General features: G+C 33.7%; 2 protein-coding genes across 2 annotated transcripts; both read left to right on the top strand.

The window, feature by feature from the left end:
- On the top strand, positions 1-5,193 carry LOC142643505 (monooxygenase 2-like). The gene is made up of 6 exons (XM_075818160.1): positions 1-154; positions 357-503; positions 1,281-1,349; positions 2,315-2,480; positions 3,386-3,602; positions 4,491-5,193. Exons 1-6 carry the CDS (start codon positions 81-83, stop codon positions 5,048-5,050), a joined length of 1,233 nt encoding a protein of 410 aa, XP_075674275.1. The 5' UTR covers positions 1-80; the 3' UTR covers positions 5,051-5,193.
- Positions 5,194-9,025: 3,832 nt separating this feature from the next.
- Positions 9,026-23,267, top strand: LOC142643504 (monooxygenase 3-like). Its single transcript, XM_075818159.1, has 6 exons — positions 9,026-9,162; positions 9,420-9,566; positions 10,912-10,980; positions 12,860-13,025; positions 19,804-20,023; positions 22,503-23,267. The coding sequence occupies exons 1-6, from the start codon at positions 9,089-9,091 to the stop codon at positions 23,063-23,065; spliced, it is 1,239 nt and encodes a 412-aa protein (XP_075674274.1). The 5' UTR covers positions 9,026-9,088; the 3' UTR covers positions 23,066-23,267.
- Positions 23,268-23,707: the final 440 nt, after the last annotated feature.

Raw genomic sequence — 23,707 nt, 5'->3', positions numbered from 1 at the left:
CTATTTTCCCATCTTGGGGGAGTAAAAAAAACTCATTACCAAATTCCCCTTCTTCTTCTAAGAAAAAGAGCCAAAATAACATGGAAAAAGTAGAAGACATTGTGATTGTGGGAGGTGGAATTGCTGGCCTTACAGCATCCTTAGGACTTCATAAGTACCCTTCATCTCTTTCTTTTTATATGCATGTACATTTTTTATAACTTCGATTTTATTTTTTTTTTTTAAATATTTTTTCAGCTTATGTACAATTTTTAAAGTCCTTTTTTTTTCACTTTTAGCAAAGAAGCTAATCCTAAATAACACGTTAGAGGGATTAAATTCTTGTTAAGACTCCTAACAATGCAAATATTTTGAAGGTTGGGTATTCGAAGCTTAGTATTGGAATCCTCACACAGTCTAAGGATCACTGGATTTGCCTTTTCAGCATGGACAAATGCCTGGAGGGCATTAGATGCTATTGGTCTTGGTGAATCCCTCCGACAACAACATAAACAGTTTCTTTGGTAAGTACTAAAAGTAGACTTCTCTTTTTCATTAAGAAGAAGCAAAAACAGGCAGAGTACAAATACTGTGAAATTTTTTTACTGTAAAAGTGCAATAATACAATCATGTGGATTGTGGACTATCAAAATCTAGAAACTGTTGGGTGCTTTCCAATTTTGTTAGAGATTTAGCATATGAGTTTGTTTAATGATCAATCTAAGACAGTAGCCACAAACCCTTATTCACATACTCATGGGTCCATATATTGGGTCATAAAATTTCAAACCCATCAACCCAACCCACCCATATATTTAATATATATATATATATATATAAAATATATTATATAATTAATAAAAAATTTTAAATAACTAGCTCTTCCTATCCTATATAAAAGCTAATTAATTCACACAAACCTTAGTAAATTACTATTGTTGTTTAGTCATTAATGTTGTTTGCCTTTAAGGAGTTACATTGATACTAATCTTTGAGTTTCTTAAATATATATTTATATTTTTTTCTACTCAATTTAATAATAATAATAATAATAATAATAATAATAATAAAATTTTGTCCAACCCATGGGTTCACCCCGATCCATGTGGGTTGAGTTGAGTTAAGTTGGACTTATGTGATAGGTTGGGTTAGGTTGAATTTTTTTTAACCCACCATGGTGAGTTGGGTCTAAAAATCTCCTTAACCCGACCCAATCCGACTCATGCACACTCCTTCCCAGCACAGCACAAATACAAGAAAACACACACCATGTTAACTGACCAGCAGATAATTGTATGCAGGAATGTGGCCACCTCTACAATTACGGGAGATCAAACCACAGCCATGTCATTTAAAGCAAAAGGCAAACTGTAAGTCAACGCTCTACTTATGGTTGTAGTGCTCATATATCATACAAGCTATAACCTATTAGCTCGCTCTCTCTCTCTCTCTCTCTCTCTCTCTCTCTCTCTCTCTCTCTCTCTCTCTCTCTCTCTCTCACTCATAGTGATAGGGATGGCAAACTTTCCCTACCCTACTCCCTACCTAACTCGGGGTGTCTCCTGCCCCATCCTAAATGAGTTTATATATAAAAATTTAAATTTTTTAATTTAAATATGTTTGGGGATAAAGCACCCATGATCCAACCCCATCTTGTCTCAATGACATCCTTATCCATTGAGCATTCACATCAACTCATTAGATTATCTATTTTACACCCATTAGATTATCTATTTTACATTATATTTCATTAAAATACTATCCATTTATTAATTTTGTTATTACTCTCTTAAGTTATTCATATTTACCTCTCTTTTCTATATGAGTAAAGAAATATTAAAAAAATGGATTTACATGTCAATAATAACCATGTATATTTATACGGTTATTATAACAATAATGTAAATTTACACATTTTTAGATTGAATGATGTAGGTGATTTTTTATTCAAAATTAACACCTAATGCTATTTTACACATTTGCTATATAAATAAAATAAAATAAAAAAGCAATTTTACACGCACTTATGTGAGTGCTATACAAAGTGCAATGATAAAAGTTTCTTGGTTGTCAAGTGCAACCCCTCTCAGAACATCACCTAAGTAATATTAATTAACCTTGGGTAATGACCCTTGTGACCCTTTCTCAAACTCCGGCTGGTTGTAACGACAATGTTATTCTGCTTTTTTTCATGTATCCAAAAAGTTTGATCATAATTCATAATTGAGACTTTTCTACCAAAATTAATGTACAATGCTGATAATTTTCTTTTGAAATTATAGTTCATAATTGAGACTTATTAAGCAAAGCCCGAATAATACTGTATGATGTGCAGTGGAGACCATGAACTTCGTTGTGTGAATAGAAAATTGTTGTTAGAAGCCCTTGCAAATGAGCTCCCAAGTGGCACCATTAGGTTCTCTTCCAAGGTAGTTTCTATAGAGGAATCAAGCTTCTATAAGCTTGTGCATCTTGCTGATGGAACAATTATCAAGACTAAGGTAAAATCACCTGAAGTATTATTATTAACTATTTTATTTTTATTCTACTGGGACCATAATTTGGTGCAATAAAAATTAAGAGTATTGAGAGTTGAAGGATTCATAATAGCATTATCTTTAGTCTCATGCATCAGGTTAGCCAACTGCAATTTAGAGAATACTGTAGCAAAAAAGCACTAAAAATAAACCTCCAACCCATTATTCACCCTACAATATTTTCAAAAAATAAAGGATATTGTATGTAGCTCACATGCATTTCTTTTTAAGCATTTTTTTTCTATTCGATTTTGTCACTATCCTCTGGTCTCTAGGCTCTAGCGGAGGAAAGTTCTCCCTTTCTTATCTTTTATCTCTAAAAATATAGATTATTTTATTATGTAGTGTAAAATAAAGGTGTGAAGTAGGTTATATTTTTAGAGTGATAAAGTAAAATAACTGAAATGGGTTTTTCAATGATACAAAACGCTTCTTTTTTTTTTTAAACCAAAGCCAAAAGACTCTCTTTAAAATAATCTAATCTTATCTCATAGTCCATTTAAATAGTACCGGTGCTGACTAAAAGTCTAAAAGTGATTGGTGAACCATATTTTAAATTTGAATTTTTGTTTTGTACGTAAGTAAAAGCCAAAAGAGTAGTCTGCATTTATGGCACTTTGCACCTTGTTGGATGTATCTGTAGCCGAAATAGGTAGACCTAGAGAAGGTATGACTATGAAACCCCAATTAGATTTAAGGCACAATTAATTGTTGAGTGGATCACTTAAACATCTTTTTCATACTCAATTAAAAAGATGAGTTTTTTTTTTCCCTCTGGTGTTTAAAAAGCATACATATATGTGTTTTTAAGCATAATTAAATAATATGGTACTTGGGACTTATTGGAGTATCATGTTTTTTAATGTAAGGCATTGATTGGGTGTGATGGAGTGAACTCAATGGTGGCAAAGTGGCTGGGCTTCAAGGCACCGGCTTTCACAGGGAGAGCTGCTATCAGGGGTTGGATAAATTTCAAGTCCAACCATGGGTTTGAGCCCAAGCTCTTGCAATTCATGGGGATAGGCTTTCGATCTGGTTTTCTTCCTAATGATGATACTAGCATCTATTGGTTTTTCACATCCAAAGGTGAGCCCAAATTCCAAGTGTGTTTGGATGCACTTTATTAAATTATATTTTTGTTGAAAAGCATTGCAAGAAGAGATAAAGACAGTTTTTTTTTTTTTTCTACAATCGTTAAGTTGCGGTGAGCTGTAAATACTAAAGGTGTTTGTTTTTTCATCTCAAGCTCATATTTTTACATTTTAAACAACATTACACACTTTTTCATACACTTTTTCATCTACACGTATTTCAAAAAATTACAAAAATTACATCTCAAACTACTCTATCAAACACCTCATAAATAGTAGAAAATAAAGTAATATCAGTAGTAGATTTAAATAAGAATCAATAACAACTTAACAACTCAATACGTATGAAATTTGTCGTAAAAAATATTGTGTATGTAACATGGTTACATGGCTCTTAATGCATGTTTATTGGAAAATGTTTTCTAGTAATTTTGAGCAAACATGGAGGATAGAGCTATGCATCCTTATTTAGTGAAGGACCGGGATTGAGATAGAGTGTCATAAGGATTATTGCATGAGATTGAAAGTTATATATATATATATATATATATATATATATATATATATATATATATATATATATATATATATCTCATTTTTATTCTCGATTTTTGGATCATAATTTTTTTAAAAGTTTTAACTCTTTTTTTTTTCACTTTTCTCTCCCCATCAAAGGCAATTGCATGGCAGATCTCAATCCGTATTGGACCCAATTCAAGACGATATTTCCATAAAATAATTTTTCCACTGTGATCATATTCTATTGTTGTAGCGCAATCTAATTATCAAAAAAAGAAAAACTTATCATGTAAAATAATTGTGAAATGTTTTGTATTTCTAAGGTATAGCATTATAAAAGTTTTGTTCTTATTATATCTTGCAGAGAAAGACATGGAAGATGACCCAGCTAAACTGAAGCAATTAGCATTAAACAAGTTAGCAAATGTACCAGATGAAATAAAGGCCATTGTTGAAAACACTGAACTAGAATATATTATGTTATCCCCATTAAGGTATAGACATCCCTGGGACCTTATTTGGGGAAACATCAGTAAAGGCAATGTTTGTGTGCTTGGTGATGCATTCCACCCCATGACCCCAGACCTTGGCCAAGGTGCTTGTTCAGCCTTAGAAGATGGTATTGTTTTAGCAAGGTGCCTTGCGGGGGCTTTACTCACGAAAGAACAAAGTGGAGAATCAACAGAGAAAGTTGATAGCGAAAGCGAGCAATATAAGAAAATTGAGATGGGGTTGAAGAACTATGCCAAAGAGAGGAGATGGAGAAGCATTGTTCTCATAAGTACAGCTTATGTGGTTGGTTTTTTCCAGCAGGGTGATGGGAAATTAACCACCTTCTTAAGAGACAAATTATTGGCTGCATTCCTGTCTGCGTTGCTATTGAAGAGGGCTGATTATGATTGTGGGAAGCTCAACATTTCTTGAATGCAGTCATGCATTTGCTTTGTATATATTATTGTTGGTATTTTTCACTTTGACAATGTCAATTAGTATAAACTGAGAAACCCTCGCAATGTTCATTCATGTTTGGTAGTGATCATTTTAATAAATAAAAAAAACGTTTTCGTATTAAAGTCAAATGATATTATTTCAACAATAATTTAGTTATAAACTATTAGTATGGATTTGAGAATGGTTAAAAAAATTTAATTGTGGTGTTTGTACATGAAAAAATAAAAATAAAAGGTTAGTCAAGTAGTTCGTAAATAAGTTTGAACTTATTAAATAAAATTAAAAATGAGCTTGTGTTCAAAATAAAATAAATGAATAACTTTTAAATTTCAATACTTGACTCAGCTAAACCTATTCACTACCTTACTTTATTTGGTTGAGAGAATGAAAAATATTAAGAGAATAAAAAATATTAATTTGTATTTTCTATTATTATATATCTAGTAGGGAAGATGGAAAAAAAATCATCATTCATTAAACAGTAAAATAATGGAAAAGTGGGAGTAATTTTGACATTTCATTTCCTTAAATTTTCTCTCTATATTTTTTCTCTAATTTGGGGAGAGAAAAAGATTTTTAGGCCCAAAGAGATAAACTCCTGGGATCCATTTTTCTTCCACCTTAATTTTGCCCTTACCAAATAAAAGAAAATAACACTCTTCTATTTTCCTTCCCCTATTTTCCACCCTCCTCCACCCCTATTTTCCACCCTCCTCCACCAAAGACACTTTAATTCCTATTATTTTATTTATCCTGCCTGGCTGCTATTCAAACTTAAATCAAATTCTCGGTTGGCTTCCAAGTCCAAACAAGCAAGTTACGGTGGTTATGGGTGGATTTGGGTTGTGAAATAAATTTTTAATTACTACGTTTAAGGGTTGTGGATTCAGGGGATAAGAGAGAGATATAGTAAAATAAATTTTTGATGGGATGGTTTTATCATATTAATGTGATGAAAGTTTCAAATAGAAAGATGTGATGTAAGGTGTGTTATAAAATGGTGTAGTAAAATAGATAAAATAGGTTTTATTGCGTTGAAATGACATTTGGTATAGCATAGCTAATTAATAATAGTGCTCTAATAGTGAATTAATAATACAATCAGGGGACTATCTAAAAATAAAAACTGTTGGGTGCTTTCCGATTTTGTTAGAGCTTCGGCATATGAGTTAGCTTAATGATCAATCTATCAACAATAGCAAGCCAGCACCACTTATTCACTCTAGTTGAGTGATGCCTATGTCCAATATCATTTTACTCCTACACCACTTAATTCCCCATAGTAATTGCAAAACTTGGAAAATATATAGACTTTTACATGTATTTGGGTTTTTTTTTTTTTTTTTTTTTACTGAAATACGGAAGAAGTATATTAATATGTGAACAGAATTACATATATAGTCATTGAACCATAGGTTTTCAGGAAAAACAGTCAAATGCAGTGGATAGCAACCCCAGGTAACAACAAAACAAAAGAATGAAAAGGAATAAGGTATAGCTGATAAGTGAGGGGGAGTGCATTTTGATATTCCTCTAGCAAGGATGTTGCCCCTCGGAGTATCACCGTGGGGTGGGTCTGACGCTGTTCAAAATGGAACCGGTTTCGAGCATTCCACAAAGACCAGGCAGTCATGACCCAAGTCTCGAGTTCTTAGCCAGTGAGACGGTCAAGCATATGCCAGGCCAGGAGGTAGAAACCTCTCCAAGCTCCGCCGCACCGCCGTCAATATCCTCTCCCTGACGTCCTCGTTTTCTAGTTCCCAGGCAGTACTCTTTTCTTTTAGGACTAGGGCTCTGCTTTGAAATCTAAGATCTCAAAAAAGAACCAAACCAAATCAAAAACCTGTTTGATTTGTTATGAATTTCATGTAGTGAGACTGAGTCTTTCATAAATGGGTTTCCCTTTTACAGAAATGTTCTCTTCCACCTTTAGTATCAGAGAAGCTTCCATAGCCTCTGTCCCCTCTCTCTCTCTCTCTCTCTCTCTCTCATAGGTATAATTGTATAAATTAAACGCATCCAAATAAGGAATAGATTTGAAATCTAAGGTATTTCTAATTCTAATCCATTAATTTAAAACCAAAACTCAAGTATCCTAATGCAACTTCATTAATAGTTCATACAAAGAACCAATAACGGCTACAAACACTGAAACAGCATAAACCATCACAGCAGAAAAGAAAATCTAAGGTACTTACTAACAAGCCATTAATTAAGGTACTCACAAACTTAGCCTGAAGACTTCCTAGCCATCTTAGGTGTCATTCAAAAGAATGTCTGCCAGTGTAGTGACCAACCCACTCGTCACTCCCCCCACAGCTCCCCTAACAATTGAGTGACCGTCGCTGTTACGCCTTTGCGGAATCTGGGCCACCGGATTTCCATTATCAGGTTGAGGAAGAGCTGCAGCTGCAGGTGAATGATCGTGAGTTCTTCCGAACTTGTACGAAAAAGTTAGTCTCCCTTGGGCCTCCCCGTTCTTGTTTATAACACTACGTGTGACTAATTTCTTGTCATCAGCATCACCAAAATCATTAAGCAGTTCTCCAAGGCCAACACGAACTTGACCGATAAATTTGCCGCCAAGACAGGAAACATTGCGGTGAGATTCGAGCGTAACAATCAAATAAAGCTGTCTCTGCTGGGCCTCAACAATGTCAATGTCGAAATCAAAGAGGGCTCCCCACTCAGGGTTTGAACGACCGTTTAGGTCAACAGGTTTTCTTTTCTCTGAGTCATAGTAGTAATTACCTTCGTCATCGCAAATGCAAACGACCGGATAAGGCTTCAGGCTTTGAAACCAATGTACACTCTCTAGTTCCTTAGCATGCTCAATGACTATCTCTAGATGTCTTCAAGCAATTAGGTGCTTTGAAGAAAACGCAGTATAGGATGTAAAGCTAGTGGTGTAATGGGGAAGAAGAGGGTAAGAGCTGTCAGGCCATTAAGTTCTCTTTTCCGTACACATGGTTAATTTTATGTTATTACAATTCAGACCACAAGTGGGCCAGACTCCAGACCACCTTGTTTTGCAATAAGACTTACACCACTAACCTCCTATTGCTATCTCGTGTAAAAAATTTACTATCACAACCACGTGACAGCTCCGAGTCCACGAACTACTTCTTTCCTTGATCTGCTGCAACCACAAGTTCTCCTACTTATGACTTTGAAACTCCACTCAAAGGTTTCAGATCTTCTTTAAGTTCTTTAAGCAACAACTAAAGTGATCATCAAGCTCTTGACACGAATCTTGATCTTAATAACCCTATGTGTGTGTATGAAGGTAAACACCTTAATATCTCACAAAAGATTCACTACACAGCACTCAAAAAACCTCTAGAACGTAGTTAGGGTTTTTCTTTTTATACGTGAAGTAAAACATAAACCCTACATGGCAAACGGGCTTGGGCTGAATTGAAAATTCTACAGAAAATCAAATCTGCACAAGTTTTGATTAATCAAATCTAATTCTTGATCGATTGAGCTTTGCAGATTTTGTCCAATAATTTATGCAATCACTCAATTTCAATTTTACAATTAAATATACTTTGAGCAAGCCTAAATTTAAACTTTATGTTTTGATCATAATTTACCAACACATTACATATTAAGGTTCTAATACATTAATCCCTAAGATCTTAGAACCTAATATATTTCAACAATAATTTAGTTACTACTACTATTACTACTACTACTTTTCAAACTCTCGGTTGCCTTCCAAATCCAAACAAGCAAGTTAACTTTCGTATGTGCTTTCGTCATCAACTTCTACTTTTCTGAGCATCATTGTCATCAATCAACTTGATGTTGCTGCCAAACAAGCAAGTTAAATTTCGTATGTGCTTGCGTCATCAACTTCTACTTTTCTGAGCATCATTGTCATCAATCAACTTGATGTTGCTGCTATTATATATAAGTCACTATACTATCTTTGAATCCATTCTATCTGGGGAAAGAAAATATCTCATTACCAAATCTCCTCTCCTGAGAAAAAAAAGGCAAAATATCATGGAAGAAGTGCAAGACATTGTGATTGTGGGAGCTGGAATTGCTGGTCTTACAACATCCTTAGGACTTCATAAGTACCCTTCCTCTCTATTTTTTTTTTTATATCCATGTACATGTTTGTACATTTTGGTTCAGTCTTTTTTTTTTTTTTAATTTTATTTAACTTATTTACTTATAGTTTCATGTTTGTTAGAATTAACTTCACTTTCTCAAAATGGAGAGATCCTAATGCTTTAAGTGAATAAAAAAAAATCTAAATCTTGACATATCTTAATACTTCCAAGTAAATAAGCAAATCCAAACCAACACTAACAATGAAAATATTGCGTAGGTTGGGTATTCGAAGCTTAGTATTGGAATCCTCAGGTAGTTTGAGGATCACAGGATTTGCCATCGGAATATGGACAAATGGTTGGAAGGCCTTAGATGCTGTTGGCATTGGTGACTCCCTTCGACAGCAGCATAAACAGATTTATTGGTAAGTACTAATTAGTAGACTTCTTCTATCTTAATTAGTGGCGCTTTTTTTTTTTTTTTTTGTCTCACATGAACTGTGAGTCCCACCATAAATTTAATTAACGGGATTTATAATTATGTGAGACTGAGGAGTATACATTTATAGTATTCTGAGAGTATCCAATAATTACTCCTGTGTGCAAATACTAAAAAAAAAAAATTGTAATTGAGTACTATATATAAGAGGATTTTTCTCATTCAACTAGACTTTTATATGGTTCAAAAATGCCCTCATTAATAAAGAGTAATTTCATTTAGAAATAGAGTCGTAAATGCTGAATAACAAATTTCATTTTGAATTAAAAAAGAAAGCTCCTAAAATTTAAGAGTTTTTTCCCTTCATGTTCAAAAAAGAAATTACAATTATTACTTATCTTTAAAGTTTATCATTTTATTTTAAAAAAAAATATTTCTAAATTATAATAGATGTAAATTAGTAACATTTAAAAAATTAGAAAATCTTTGAGCACATGGGTGATTTTTTTTTCCCTTTATGCTAAAAAAAAAAATTACAATTGCTGCTTGTTTCTAAATTTTATCATTTTTATTCTTTTGAAAAATAAAAATATATATATTTCTAAATGTAATACATACAAATTATTAATCTTTACTTAAAAAATAAAAAAATAAAAGAGCCTCTAAGCATATGCTTGAGCACAAGCTCAGAGACTAGTAGTGTAATAATACAATCGAGACTATCTAAAACTAGAAATTGTTGGGTGCTTTCTAGTTTTGTTAGAGCTTCAGTGTATAAGTTAGCTTAATGATCAGTCTATGACAATAGCTAACCAGTGTATAAGTTAGCTTAATGATCAGTCTATGACAATAGCTAACCACCAACACTTATTCACTCTAGTTGAGTGATACCTATGTCTAATATCATTTCAAGGCTACTCAAAGGGGGGAAAAAAGTTTGAAGGCAAAACCTTTTGCAAAGATTAGGGTCCATTTGGAATCCATTTATTTTACTGAAACTTAAATTTTTTTTTCTGAAAGTACTGCAGATATAAGTAATAATTAGTTGAAATAGTATAGTGAGATTCGTGAATAGTACTAAAAAGTACAGTGAGACTCATGAATAATAGTAAAAATAAGCTGAATAGTAAAATAAGTTGGCAAAAATAATCTTTGCCAAACGGACACTGCATAACTCAGAAAAAAAAATTAATTAAAATGAATTTCCCATAGTAATTGCAAAACTTGGAAAATACATAGACTTCTACATGTATACTGACCATAGCTAGCTCCCATCTCAAATACAAGAACATGCATACCATGTATACTGACCAGCTACTAATTGTATGCAGGAATTTGGCTACCTCTACAATTTCAGGAGTTCAAACAGCAGCGATGTCACTTGATGCCAAAGGAAAACAGTAAGTTAAAGTACTTGCAGATAGCAATGATTATATTGCCCGTATATCATACAAGTTATAATTCTCTCTCTCTCTCTCTCTGGGCACATTGACAGGAGAAAATATCTTGTACATGATCTACATGCATCTTCATTCCTCGCTCTAATAATACATGGATCCCATAGGACGACCCACATAGTATGAGAAATATGAAGTATATATGAAATGTATTACGGTATGAGATTGAGATAATTATTGCATTGACAAAGTCACCAAGATAACTATTGTATTACAGTCTCATCCTATTTACACACATCTTATTACTAACCTCCAAAACATTCTCTCTTAATACTCTTACTGCCATGATTCTTGTCTCTCACCAGTGTCAAGTACTTAATTAGGGATAGCAAAACAAAATGCATAAATATTAATTTAATTAATACATAAATATAAAATAAATAAATAAATAAATAATGCCTTATTTTAATTGTTGCCTTTAAGTCCAAAATATTGGCCAGCCCTATCTAAAGCTGGACTTCTTAGAGAGATTAAAAGATACTAAAACTACGAAGAAAATTGATATACAATTAATACATACATACATACATATAACTCGGCCTGCGTTCTAATACTATTAATATTTGTGCTCAAGTCACGCCTAGCATTGCCCGCGCCACCTTTTGCTTTTTGTTTTTCAAAATCAGATACGAATTTTTTTTTTTCAATCCAATGTACTAAAGATTGCTCATCTCTATGCTAATATATTTCTATCCCTGCTCAAAGTCCACCTCTCCTCCATTTAGGTTTTCAATCATGATAAACTTCGTGGAAGATGGATTTCCACTTTTCTTTTTCTTTTTTTTTCTTTTTTTAATTCTAGATATTTACAAGCAACGACCAAAAAAAAGAAAAACCATTTGAATTCTATTTTTTTAGGTAAATAATAGAAGAGAGAGAAAATGTATTCTTCAATAGGGGATCGGATTGCTACTTCAGGATTAGCTATCGGATTGTTACTTCAAGATTACCTATTGGAGTCTACACAATTATATTCTTTTCTCTTCAACATGCTAATCAATCTGCTCACATATTAGATAAACTAAAGGTTGTATTTGGATACTTGAATTTGAATTTGAATTTGGATTTTAAAGTAATAAATTTGAAATGCCTTGATTTTAAATCTATAAAATATTAAATTCCTTGTTTGGATGCGTTTTATAGATGATTTGAAATTATAAAATTTAAAATTTATTCAAGTATGTCTTAAGGATTTCTAAAATTCCATGAATTTAGAAGTTATTTCAATCTAAGGAATTGAATGTTTAAATCTTTTATGGATTTGTCAAATCTAAATCCTTGACATTTTTAAACATCTAATCAAGGCAATCAGGTTTTAATCACCCAATCCAAATTCATATTGTAGACATCCCATTTCATTCCGACCTATATTCGACCCCCCGGTCCCAATAGCAAGAAATCAAATTGACATCAAAATCATCAGCATCGTGTGTGGAGTCCAACGAGGATGAAAACTCTAAAAGTGGATCAATATAGTCTAAGCCCAAGCCCAACTATGAAGTAAGAAAAGGGCCCAAAGCCCGGCTTCATCTTGTCACACCATAGCTTGCCCCACTTTCATTTTCATGCCCATTTGCTATCCCTAGTCACTATCTGGTGCAGTACTAAAAGTTTTTGGGCTATCAAGTGCAATCCTTCCTAGAACCTCGATCACTTAAGTGGGATTAACATTGGGTAATTTCCTTTGCAACTCTTTCTCACAATCCTGGTTGTAGGTAACCAAAATTTATGTACAATTGTAACAATTCTAATAATTTTATTTTAATATTATAACTCATAATTAAGATACTTTAAGCAAGCCTGGTAATTGCTGTTTGTGCAGTGGAGACCACGAAGTTCGCTGTGTGAATAGGATGCTGTTGTTGGAAGCCCTTGCAAAGGAGCTCCCAAATGGCACCATTAGATTCTCTTCCAAGGTGGTTTCTATAGAGATATCAGGCTATTATAAGCTTGTGCATCTTGCAGATGGATCCATTCTCAAGACTAAGGTAAATTCACCCAAGTGTTAGTATCACTATCACTTATAGTTTTTTTTTTTTTCTTGCTTTTGGGTCATTTTCTCGGGTAATATTCAAGTTGTAAATGTTGAGAGCATTTATTTGATGGAAAAAAAAAAAAGACCTAATAAATACCGTAATTATCTCATATATTGAATATATGCATTTTCACTTTTAATATACGCCCTAAAAATACACATGATTTTTAAAGATTTTGTAGATGAGTGGACTGTTTATCTTATGGGCCCGCAATTATCTTATATTAGGCCCACATATGTTCAATTCATATATTATCATAAATTGTCAAAAGTGGATATTGATTTCTTCTTGGATTAGGTAAGGACTATGGAGTAGTTGAAAGATTCAAGGAAACAATTTCCAATTCATTATGCAGGGCTAATAAAATCGCCGACGTGTGTCTTTAAATACATTATATAATAAGTGATAATGAATTGTTTAAGTAATACATGAGAATAGTTTTACCAATCTCCATATAATAGGTGGAAGGAAATTCTTCCTGTTGGGAAATTTAGACCCCGGTTGATAGAATTAACAAATTTTTAAATCCAAGTTGTGAATTAAATTTATTATGCATAAAACTTGTTAAAACAAACAAACATCAATATCATGTCAAAATCATATGCAGCAGAAAAGTAAATAAGACAAGATATAATGACCTAGGAAAACCAATGAAACCAATCATATGCAGCAATTCACTATAGTAAAGAGAAGTTTCAAATCTTGTACAAAACCTTTGTCCCTAGACTCTACAATCCTTGTAGGTGAACTCACAGCAGAAACCTTCTACCGCTTCAAAACCTCTGAACTCTTCAATATATGAACGTCACCCTTTAATGCACGGATCCCAATACGTGACTCACTCACCAACATGAGAAAGAAGAATGTTGGCTGCAAAGTTCTTCACTTCATCAACAATGAAGATCAAGAAGCACTTGGTTACAAAACCCTAAGGCGCAAAGACGCAATAGCTTCTTTCTAAGAGAATAAGGCTTCGGTCACCTTTTGCATATGTTCTCTTTTTTATTCTCTTATATGACGGCCTCTAAAATAAGCCTTATATATGTCTAGGGTTGTGAGAAAAGAAACCCTACACAAATACAAAAGCATTGGCCGAAAATCAAATTTGGAAATCTGAATTCCCTTAACCTTGATAGCTTCTCGATCAATAGAGAATCTGTCGAGCTTCATTCATTAAATCTCAATAGATAGCTATCTGTCGAGTATCTGTCAAGCAGCTGTCCGCAGATGTCTAGCAGGTGTCTAGCTATTTATCCAGCTTTAGTGAACACTTTTTCTTCACTTCTTTCTTAGTCCAATCTTCATGGCTTTAATACTAGACTTGAACAACATGTTCTTTGAAGTATTAAACACATCCTAGACCTACCCAAATATAAGTAAAGTGCGTTTTGTCAAAGGATTAGCCAACTACATAAAATATGTCCTTAACAATCTCCCCATTTGGCAATCCGTGACAAAACCACAACAAACAAATGACCATATGAGAGAAGTCATAAACCACTCAACTCATACTCATTTGTTAAATACAATAAAATATATCCTAACATAAACTTTTGAAAACTTTGACAACTTGTATTTCTGAAACACTTAAACAAAACTCATTAAGGCATCTTAGTGTGAAACAGAAATAAAAGATTGCATACAAATAAAGAAGCATATGTATAAATAAAAAAAAAAAAAAAAACACATGTAGAGATAGGTGAAGAAAACATACATCATCACATATATGTATCAAAGATAAGCACAATGTATGTAAACATGGTCACAAGACCTAAGGTACAAGAACAAGAAGCTAAAAGTAACTCCTATAACAACAAGGAGGTAAACACTCCCCCTAACAAGATGAAACACAACTCCCCCTTACAAGGGCATGTATTTCTCCCCCTAACTTGTAGAATCTTAAAAAAAGAAACTACAAATTCTCCAATTTCTCCCCCTTTTTGTCACGATTGACAGAGGGCATAGGAAGCTATAAAGCTTTACTCGAGAAACATAAAGATGATCAAGGGGGTACAAAAAATCCATAAAAATGCATGAATGTAATGAAAACAAGATGCTATGGATGACAAGATAAGAGAAACATGCAAAACATGTGAAAAACAATGCAAGCAAGGGAATTTCGATGGATCGAGAGGTGTCGAGAAGCTATCGAGCATACCTCGATGGATCGAACAGCTATCGAAAAACTATCAAGGGGACAGGAACGTTCTCGATCGATCCACCTAGCTATCGAAAGGTGTCGAGATTGCGATAAAAAATCACTGAAGATCTTGATAGATAAGCCAGGTATCGAAAGGTGTCGAGGAGGTGTCAGGATGGCTTAAAACCAATTTTTCAAGAAGAGAAAAATACAGATATGAATGCAATCAAGCATGCAACATAGCCAAAGATCCAACCAACATTTTAACCTCTTAAAAACATCTCTCAAACAACAAAGAGATAAGCATATAGCTCCAAAAATACACACACACACACTAAACAAATCTAACCGATTTTATATTTCAAAAACAAGTTAAGACAGTTTAGTGAGAATACATCAACACATGTAAACCTTGTGATGGCCAAATCACATTGTACCTGCACATATATCAAAAGTAGCAAAGAATATTGCGTGTTGTGTGTGAAAACATCACAAGAATACATAAGTGTCTCTATGTTATGACGATTTGAGATATGAGAAAATCACTTTAACTCACACACAATCATAACTATTTGATGGGGACTATCACCTTCGAGGTACATCTTATAACTCCCACATCTCCTAGAAAACACGCTTGCAATCATATTTAAAGCATTTTGTTCTTTTTGCTTTTATTTCTTTGCATATTTTCTTGTATTAAGCAAACCATGCATGGGTATATGAGAGAAAAGAAATACCAAATTATGTTAAGTTTTTTTAATATTACACTTTTATTATGTCGAAGCATATAGATGTCATTTCATGATTAGCGGGTAACAGTGGTGAGATGGTTATTTATGCTTTTCTCTTAGGATTTTCTAGTCCTACCCGTCAAAAAGAGTGATACGAGTGTTAAGTACAAGAGGTCACTTAACTTTACTCATCACAAACAAAGAGCCACAAAGCTCACTTGCTTAGTTGTGCATAAGAATGCTCATCTAAGTTACAAGAGATACAAAGTTTAGAAAACTCTGTTTCAATGACCATTTTAAGATTCACAAGAACCAATGTACACAAACACACATTATTTTTGTATTTTTCTGATTTTTTTTTCATTTTGAAAACAAAACAAAATAAAAACTAAAAAAAAAAACAGATAAAAAACATGAAAGCATGAAACAAATATGCAAATGCATGAAGACATGATAGAAAGGTGTAGATGCATGAAAGCATGATTCCAAAAATAGATAAGAAATCAAGCAAAGAGAGTCCTACTTTAGATAGAAAGAATTAAAGCAGAGGACAATAAATAAATATAAAAAAACAAATAAGTCTTAGGCTCTTTTCTCACCCACATAGCACGAGTCTTTGGCCGTGAAGATGAAAAGGCATGTGTCCTAGTATAACTACTAAAGGACATAGAAGAATTAAAATTCTTCTGAAATTGAGTTAAAAAGCTCAAGGCTTTTAATAACTTTCCAAACAAAGATGTAGGTCCTTGAGAGGAAACCTATGACCATTTGGACACTTGCTTTTGAGGATACAACTTAAAGCAATTAGGACGAACATGTCCAGGAACACCACAATGGTGACAAACATAAGGTCTAACAAAGGATTTAGAATTAGCCAAAACAGTTTTGGATTTTATAACTTTATTACCTTTCTCAAACTGAGGCACAATGACAGTCCTTGATCTAGAAGCCGTGGAAGAGGAGGGGCCGGAAGAGACAGCATATCCTAAGCTAGTCTTATTAGAACTAGGCTTTTAAGCACTCAAAACCTCATCAAGTTTTGCACTAGACATTCTCTCCATTTGAGTTCTAGATTGACTAAGCTCAACCTCGAGATTCTGGACCTTCTCTTCTAATGAGGTGTTCTCCACAATGAGAGTCTCAACTAACCTTGTACTCTCATCTAGTTTAACTAACAATTCAGCTTTTTCAATTTTTACCTCATTAAGCTCTTTTCTACAAAAATGAGAAGTCTTTTTAAATTTAATGAATTTAGTGCATAGCTTATCATAGGCTTCCTGAAGGGTCATCTTCTTGGACACTTCATCATCAGAGGAATCATCACTGTCACTAGCACTCTCCATAACCACCTTATCGGTTAAGACAACAAAAGCCACAACATGACTACATTCATCCATATACTCATCAGAAGAGTCATTCTCAGTGTCACTCCAAGTAGCAACCAACCCTTTATCTTCTAACTTCTTGGCCTTTTCCTTCATAAGGTAGTTTAGGCAATCTATCCTCATATGACCAAAACCCTTGCACTCATGGCATTGGATGAGAGGCTTCTTAGATTTCCTAGGAGGTTTGTCGTTATCCTTTTTCTTAAATTGAAGAAGCTTGATAATCTCATCAGTTATGAAGGTTAGATCCTCATCCTCATCATCATCTTCATCTTCATCTTCAGAGTCCTCAATTTCTTCCTTTGTACCTCTAAGAGCCAAATTTTTGCTCTTTCCACTTTTTCCCATTAAGCCTAATCCCATCTTATAGGTTTGAAGATTCCCTACAAGCTCAGTCAAAGGAATTTGATCAATGTCCTTTGCTTCTTCAATGGCAGTGATTTTGGCATGGAATCTTTCAGGTAAGGACTTAAGGATTTTCCTAACAATTGTAGATTCTGCTATAGACTCTCCAAGGTTGAAGGCAAAATTCACAATATCCTTGAGTTTAGCATAAAACTCATCAAATGTCTCATCCTCCTCCATCCTTATTTCTTCAAAACTACTAATGAGTCTTTGAAACTTCACAGTCTTCACAGCCATGGTACCTTCATAGGTGGTCTCGAGAATGGTCCATACTTCCTTGGCAACTTCTATGGATGATATTTTCTTGAATTCATCATTGGTCACCCCACAAAACAAAGCATTCAAGGCTCTACTGTTGAAATTTGCCGCTATGATTGTTGCAGCATCCCAATCCACCAACGATTCCTTTGGCTTAATCCAACCAACTTCAACAGTTTGCCATACCTGTTCACCTAGAGCTTGCAAAAACACATTCATACGAGCTTTTCAGTACGCATAATTAGTGTCATCAAATAAAGGAGGAATCAAAAGAGATTGTCCACGATCCATAACAATAGGGGTCAAGGATCACACTCAGAAAATTAATCCAATTAGAGTGTACCCGCTCGGATACCACTTGTTGGGAAATTTAGACCCCGATTGATAGAATTAATAAGTTTTTAAACCCAAGTTGTGAATTAAGTTTATTATGCATAAAACTTGTTAAAACAAACAAACATCAATATCATGTCAAAATCATATGCAGCGGAAAAGTAAATAAGACAAGATATGATGACCTAGAAAAACCAATGAAACCAACCAATTTCACAATAAAAAAACCTGGGGGGAAACCTTCCCGAAAAGCAATTCACTATATTAAAGAAAAGTTTCAGATCTAGTACAAAACTTTTGTCCCTAGACTCTACAATCCCCGTAGATGAACTCACAGTAAAAACCTTCTACCGCTTCAAAACCTCTAAACTCTTCAATATATAAACGTCACCCTTTGATGCACGGATTCCAGTACGTGATTCACTCCTTTGCACAAATCCCAATACGTGATTCACTCACCAACTTGAGAAAGAATAATGTTGGCTACAAAGTTATTCACTTCATCAACAATGAAGATCAAGAAGCACTTGGTTACAAAACCCCAAGGCACAAAGACGCAGTAGCTTCTTTCTGAGAAAATAAGGCTTCAGTCACCTTTTGCATATGTTCTCTTTTTTATTCTCTTATGTGACGGCCTCTAAAATAAGCCTTATATATGTCTAGGGTTGTGAGAAAAGAAACCCTACACAAATACAAAAACATGGGCCAAAAATCAGATCTAGAAATCTGAATTCCCGTAACCTCGATAGCTGATCGATTGATTGAGAAGCTGTCGAGCTTCATTCATTAAATCTCGATAAATAGCTATCTGTCAAGCAGCTGTCGAGCAGTTGTCCGCAGGTGTCCAACTATCTGTCCAGCTTTAGTGAACACTTTTTCTTCACTTGTTTCTTGGTCCAATCTTCATGGCTTTAATACTAGACTTGAACAATATGTTCTTTAAAGTATTAAACACATCCTAGATCTACCCAAATACAAGTAAAGTGTGTTTTGTCAAAGGATTAGCCAACTACATAAAATATGTCCTTAACACTTCCAAATTGATTTGGAGTAAAATTGCCCAAGATTTTATAGATGTGAACCCCAAATCAAACTCAAAATGAATACTTGCTCAATTAGGTCACATATATCTCACTCTTTAGTAATTAATGATGTGGGAATCTAGAATCCTAAGCCAATCTCAAAAACACTATTCTAACTTTTACAAATAATATCAAGAGATTTGTAAATTAGTAGCATATTTCAAATCTTCCCTATAGGAGAATTTAGATTCAAATCCGCAATAAACTCACAATTCTCTCCTTTTCCACAAGCTAAACTCACTAGACGCTTTTTTTTTGGAGGGGGGCTTAATAGAATTAAACTCAAAAGCATCTATGAAATTTTTAATATAATTAATTAATGTAGTACTTAAACTATTTGTGTTTTATTGTATAATTACTTGGGCCTTATTCGAGTATCAACTTTGTAAATGAAAGGTGTTGATTGGGTGTGATGGAGTGAACTCAGTGGTGGCAAAGTGGCTGGGCTTCAAGGCACCAACTTTCATAAAGAGAGTTGCCATCAGGGGTTGTGTAAATTTCAAATACAATCATGGGTTTGAACCTAAGTCCTTTATGTTCTTTGGGAAAGGATTCCGATCAGGTTTTCTTCCTTATGATGACACTAGTGTCTATTGGTTTTTGGCAACAAGCAAAGGTGAGCCCCGGACCAATTCAAAACTTGCTTGATTCTTTGCTTTTTGGAGCATGTTAATTGGAACAAGAAATCTAGGATACACAATTTTTTCATAACTTATTTCATTTCATCTCTAATTTAAATGGATTCATTTTATGATTCATAATAAATATTACAAATCTTTTTTTAGAATAATAAATATTTAAAAGTGTATCTAGTACCACGTCATTTAAATTATTAATTGACCTAGTATTCTATACATAGTTAGATCCAAAACTAAATTACTAAACGTGATATGAAACTTCTCCATTTTAAGTAAAATGGAGAGAAATTCTATTCCTTTTGTGGGTGCAACGAGGGAGTATGCCTCCGTCGAGTAGATCGGGGTGGAGAAAAACAAGGAGTCACCACCTAGGTTTATTATCTAGGAACTATGAATATAGCGCCCTTACATGGAAGAATTGATTTTACTACCAGAGTATGGGTTCGAAGTTTAGGTACGATTTTGGGAAAGTGTTAAACACCCAAAACCACCCAACCCGTAGGTCGGCTTCCATTTATTGTGTTCTACGTCTTAATCCTATTAAAGGCACATTCAACATTTGCACCTTAACATGCACACACACTAGCATACAACATGGCATTTCATCCCAAACCCTATCATACATCTATAATGGCAAACAACCAATCCTAGCATATATCTATCATGGCAAACAACTCATTCAAAACAAAGCAGCAAGTGTACATGGCAGAAACACGAACATGGCAAAATTCAAATAAACATGTGATTGCCTTAAGAACGAATCATCCAAACAAACACGTTCATATTCATCATCCAACACAGACCCAATGCATGTTCATGTGAATGCATGACTTACCTCGCTTACCTTACTGCATCTTAACACCTATGCATCAATGGATGGACATATGAATGCATGTTCAAGGTATTAAAGTAAGAAAAGAAACCCTAATCTAGCTTGTTAAAACAAACAAGCATACAAACAAAGAAACATAGGCTCAAAATCATAAAATAGGAGCAAAACAAAAGCATATCATGTGGAAGGAACAAAGAAACAAAAACAGAAAAGCTTGAATTAGGGTTTCTGGGCATGATTACGTGCACATACATAGGACTGCATATGCAAACATGCCCTAAACACTAACCTAGCAACACAGAAACATAGAAAATAGAGCAAAACTTAAATCTAACAACCTTGCATAAAATCATAAAGCAAAGAAAACCTAGGCTAAACAAACATGTTATAATATAAAGGGACAAAGGAAACAAGGAAAACAAAAGGATTAAATCAAGAAAAGGTAAAGAAATGAAAAAGAAAAACTTAGAACTCAATACCTCAACAAGAAGCTTTTTGAGCTTGATTTTGACCATTCCGTTCAATTAATCTATTCACAATTAAATATAAAAGTGATTAGTAATCTTAAACTCGAAATATCAAGACCAGAAAAGTTTCTAATCAAATAAAATTGACTTGAGGATGTTTTGTGAAAAACTCCCTCTTTGATTCACTAATTCTAGTGAATCTTAGGTTTTCCCTTAGGATTTTCTATGTGTTTTGAAAATGTGTCATGTATAGCTTTATATAGTGAGAAAATAGGGGTTCGAAATGGCTCTTAGACGATGTGGGATTGGTTCCAAATCTCAACATTAATGCAGAAAACTTACCTTTCATAGGTACTTGAACCTCTAGCAACGTGCTCAGGTCCGTGCCTGCGTACGCATGCATCAAACCTGCGTCTGCAAGTCTTGGCCTGTGTGCGCAGGCCGAGAGTTTCCTTGGCCTTTTATATTCCAAAAATAGATTTATTTGCTCATCAAAAGTTATATTTTCCATTGTAACATCTCTCAAGTCAATTTGTAATTTGATTGGGTCCTAAACCAAACTTAGGCCTTATCATTTCATCATCATTGGAGAATGGGGGCCCGAGTCGTGAGGGGTACAAAATGCGGTGTCTACACATTTCATAACTGTAATGTGAATTGCAATGATTGATGCATAATACAAGTAGTTTAATTGGTGAATTATTATAAAAGATGATGTTTTCAAATCACAACTACTCATCTAAGCAAATTATGAAAATAGGTGTGTTTAGTAATCTGTGCATACAGCCAATTTTGGTTTTTTGTCTACCTTATTTTTTGTGCATGGATGCATAGTGTAAGACCCAATTCAAGATGATTGGTTACTTGAATCCAATTTCCATATTAATAATTTTCCAATATAATCATAGTCCACATTGTTTATTCAATAAAGTCTAGGAACACAATTATCAACAATAATAAATAAAAACTCTTTCAACACAATTTTTTCCAAATTTTTTTTACAATTGTTGATATGATCTATTGTAATTGGAGTGTAATTAAATTGTTGTTAGTAGTGGATCTAGGTAAAAATGATGTTGCTCCAATCATAGCAGATCGTTTCAACAATCATAAAAAATATCATATCTCTAACAATTTGTTTTTATTCATATCTTGTAGATAAAGAGAGAGAAGATGACCCAATTAAAATGAAGCAATTTGTCTTAAGCAAGTTAGGAAATGAATATGTACCTGATGAAATAAAGGCCACTGTTGAAAATACTAAACTGGATTCCATTATATCATCCCCACTAAGGTACAGACATCCCTGGGAGCTTTTTTGGGGAAATATCAACAAAGACAATGTATGTGTAGCTGGTGATGCACTACACCCCATGACCCCAGAAATTGCCCAAGGTGGTTGTGCTGCCTTAGAAGATGGTGTTGTTTTGGCAAGGTGTCTTGCTGGGGCTTTACTAAAAGAACAAAGTGAGGAAACAAAAGGGAAAGGTGATAGAGAAAGAGAGGAATATAAGAGGATTGAGATGGGGTTGAAGAAGTATGCCAAAGAGAGGAGATGGAGAAGCATTGAGCTCATAAGTACAGCTTATTTTGTTGGTTTTGTACAAGCGGGTAATGGACAAGTGACATCCTTCTTAAGAGAAAATATATTGCCTGCATTCTTAGCTGGGTTACCGTTGAAAAGAGCCGATTTTGATTGTGGGAAGCTCAGCATTTCTTGAATGCAATCATGCATACACATATGTTTCGCATTATTATTGCTATTTGGTTTTTCATTTTAACAATTGACATAAGTATAAAGTGAGAGGATGTGCTAATTGAGATATTTGACATCAACTCATCGTTATTGAAGACAGTTTTTGTGGTTTTTCTTGTCTAGTGGCATTGTCTACCATGAAATAAAACTTTAAATCTTAATTTAAATTGATTCATTTTATCATTCAAAATAAATAATACAAATATTTAGGGTCATGTCATTTAAATTATTAAATGACCTATAGCATTCTATACACAGTTAGATCCAAAACTAAACTATTGATCAAGATATGAAATTTCCACATTTTAAGTAAAATAGGGAGAATATTCTATTCCTTTCATAACTTTCAATATGAATTGAAATGATTTGTGTATAATACAAGTAGTTTAAGTGGTGAATCAATATAAAAAAAAATTAAAAATTAAAAAAAACAACGATGTTTTCGAATCAGGACTTCTAAGCAAATTATTAAAATATTTGTGTTTAGTAATATGTGCACACAGCCGAATTTGATTTTTTGTCTACCTTATGTTTTTGTTCATGGATGCATTATACTCAATTTAATTCAATTTTGGCTATTCTTCTTTTCTTTTTTTCTAAATAATAA

The sequence above is a fragment of the Castanea sativa genome, chromosome 7 (assembly GCF_040712315.1).
Source record: "Castanea sativa cultivar Marrone di Chiusa Pesio chromosome 7, ASM4071231v1".
NCBI lineage: Eukaryota > Viridiplantae > Streptophyta > Magnoliopsida > Fagales > Fagaceae > Castanea > Castanea sativa.
The sequence above is the reverse complement of the archived record's forward strand: the minus strand, read 5'-3'. Positions and strand labels throughout refer to the sequence as shown.